The sequence below is a fragment of the Etheostoma spectabile genome, chromosome 4, assembly GCF_008692095.1.
Source record: "Etheostoma spectabile isolate EspeVRDwgs_2016 chromosome 4, UIUC_Espe_1.0, whole genome shotgun sequence".
NCBI lineage: Eukaryota > Metazoa > Chordata > Actinopteri > Perciformes > Percidae > Etheostoma > Etheostoma spectabile.
Window position 1 is genome coordinate 10,151,359 of NC_045736.1, and position 3,149 is coordinate 10,154,507.

At 38.3% G+C, this 3,149-nt stretch overlaps 1 protein-coding gene across 2 annotated transcripts in view; it reads left to right on the forward strand.

Annotated features, from left to right (window-relative positions):
* The first annotated feature begins 1,996 nt into the window (after window positions 1–1,996).
* LOC116688082 (uncharacterized) overlaps window positions 1,997–3,149 on the forward strand; it is a 20,220-nt gene continuing 19,067 nt past the window's right edge. For both annotated transcript variants that reach the window (XM_032513880.1, XM_032513881.1), the window contains exons 1-4: window positions 1,997–2,202; window positions 2,347–2,495; window positions 2,642–2,724; window positions 2,804–2,905. In XM_032513880.1, coding sequence (XP_032369771.1) covers window positions 2,092–2,202; window positions 2,347–2,495; window positions 2,642–2,724; window positions 2,804–2,905 — 445 coding nt within the window. In that variant the 5' untranslated portion in view covers window positions 1,997–2,091. The remainder of the gene's footprint in view (window positions 2,203–2,346; window positions 2,496–2,641; window positions 2,725–2,803; window positions 2,906–3,149) is intronic.

Sequence of the window (3,149 nt, forward strand, 5' to 3'; positions counted from 1 at the left end):
CTATTCTATTCTATTCTATTCTAACCAAAATACAACCAAACCTTCAGGGAACGTTCCCGCAACCAAAAACGAACATTCCCAGAACGTTCTGGGAACCAACATTTGTTAGCTGGAGTTGTACTAACCATAGACAGTAGGCTACGAAATAAATAAAGTGTAGTGTCCGTTCAAACCGTGGTTGTTCGGAACCGACCCATTCCGTGACTTCCGGTAATGTTGCTTGCAGCTTTCTAAAGAACTGCTCATCCGTTTCTCTTATTTTTCCGAATCAGTTTTTTTTATATATATATATACTGTAGCGCAATATGTAGCCATAGACAGAAATTTAACAAGCGTCGGTGAGGGAGCTGTAACCACCATGCCGTTTGGCGGTGTAACAATTAATAGGGTCCCCTCATAGACATGCATAGTATCTATGGGTCCCATAGTTTCGGATTGCCAGTTTCCATAGAGCTGTGGAGGCCTGGCTGTACCATACATTCTGGGATAGGAAAAAAAATAATCTTCTGCTAAATGGTCTCGGGAACAGACTGGTTTTTGTGGAACATTTGCAGCCCGCTAAAGAAAACGCCTCATGCAATTTTAAATGAAGATGAACTGTTCACACAGTACAGTAACAAACTATTTCAATTGGAAAATGTTACAAATCGTAATTGTCTCTTTCCAGTGTAATGCTGTGTAGCCTATATTTCATCTATAGCAATCAAAACGTCCCCACAGATAGTAAATGCTGTAAACATGTTATACTGTATGTGATGTAACACTTTACACTTTACAATCATTCCCGAAAGAACCAAGCAGGCCTGTCTTGTTGCATGATTCAAATTTTCTTCAAAACTTACCATTTCAAGCTAAGCTTGATAGCTTGCTTTGCTGTTGTTTCCCAAAGGAAGGGATTTTGTGAACGGCAACACACAGAAGAAGGTGAGGGACATCAGGCAATTATCCTGAAAATGTACTTCTATTGATCTAGACTGGGGTCCCCTTACCAACCAACGTTGTCAGATAAGAAATCTCACCCCGGTTACTGCTGTGCATACGTAAAACCTCCCACTCACTGATGTATTAGTTGGAGCAAAAATCATCTAAACCCACTCTGGTTGGAGACACTGTGTGGACATTAGTTTACCATGTGTATACTGTATGGGATTCCTCCAGATGTGTTTCATCCCCCAGGACACACATTTTACTGTAGGTGAACTGTGTTTGACAACTATAGTAACTTGACTAGTGATGATTTCAAACCTCAAAAATATGATGAGCCTATAAAGTTTAGTTATAAGGAACTGTTTATTAAATATGATGTATACCATAGTATTGCTTCTTAAGAAAAAGATCTGAATATCTACTCTAAAAACACACACACACACACTGACCCATTTTTTGCCACTTTATACTTCTATCTCACTACATTAATTTGACAGCTATAGCTACTAGTAGCTTACTACTTTGTGGTCTCACACACAAAAATAGGCCTATTGTTATCTTAACATGTATTTTAATATTTAATTTTTTGTTATGCATGAAACTCCACCAGGACCAGCTCCAACATGAAAATGCAACATACGCATTCATTTAATGTTGCAGCTGGTCAAGCCAATTGGGGAGTTGCATGCATGACAAAATTACATCTTACATGATCCTAGTAGGGCTTTCTATGTAAAATCTACTGGCTTTAGTCAACTACCGCTGTCAAAATATAGTGGGAAAGATATATAAATAGTCCTCTATATGTCATTTCAGCTGAGAAGCCTGCCATTTTCACTGGGAAACAACATATGATAGTTTGCTTCTAAAAGATGTATCTAATTTGTGTACAGTATGTGAACTGTAAACCAGTGATTTCTTGAGACAGATTTATTAGATATTTATAGACATGAGACCTTGTTTTGGTACTTTTGGATGTCCCTTAACTCCAGTGTGTTTGATAAGCAAACAATAAGGCTTGGTGGACTTTCAGAGTAAATATTTGGTTGGCTTTAATCTGCTTTGTAGCCTTTCAGTCTGGGGTGGTAGATGTTGTGCAAAATCTATTGGTTCGCGATTTTTGCTACAAGAGCGACCTGAGAGAGACAGCCAAACATCAGAGCCATGATGAAGACGTTGTGTGTTGCTGTTGTTGTGCTGAGTCTCACCTCGGTGGGCCACCCTGCGCCGCTGGTGTGTGAGCAGCTGCAGAAGAGTGTGAACATATCTCCAGATGTAAGTCTCTTTCCATATTTATACGTGATTTGAACCTACTGAACTGATTTGTGCGTGTTGTGGAAAAGAATTTTCACAACAGAAGCTGCATATTGAATACAAAAATTAAACAATATTATTAAATTGTATACACTCATATTTCAGTTGTCTGGGAGATGGTACTGCATAGCCATATCTACTGAGTTCTGTGTGGCTACAGCAATAATGAATGCTGTTTATTGGCCAAGTTTAGCATTGGACTTTACTTCAAAGGACACACCCAACATCTACGCTGTCAACCTAAAATCTAAAGTGTAAGCACTCCGTTACTAATCACATATGGTTGTTACAGTAATTTGTTGGCATGAATCTGATGCATAACACTGTCAAGAGTATTTGTGCTGCAGTATGTCCGGTACAGTTGATCTTTCAGTTGTTCTCTTTAATAAATCCTTTGCAGGCATGGTTACTGCAACATCAGATCAGAATCAGACAGGCAATCTGGCTCTAATAACGACACCGTATCTGGTGTTGCCAGCAATGGTAAGAGTTTTATTTAACATTGACATTTTGACACAGGTGTGTGAATCTGATTAGTAATGTAATATTATTAACCCAACAGATGCTCCAACTGCTAAACCAATGGTGCTGCTGCAGACCGGCTGTCCTGACTGCTTCGTTCTAAAGGAGAACATAGACACTCTTAAGAATGTTATACTTTTCAGTAAGGCTAACGTTGGAGATGATATAAGGAAATATGTGATAATATTTCCAATAATGGTGATATACAGTACATTACTCATGAGAATAATACTCAGCAAGAATACGCTTCAGAGAGAAACCTTTTTAGACTGGCTTCAGATCGTTCATACTTAATTATTTCCATTTTAGGGAATTTTTAAAACGGCTAATCTATATTCAAAATATCAGTATGGTTATATTAAAGAAAGGTGTGTGTGTGTGTGTGT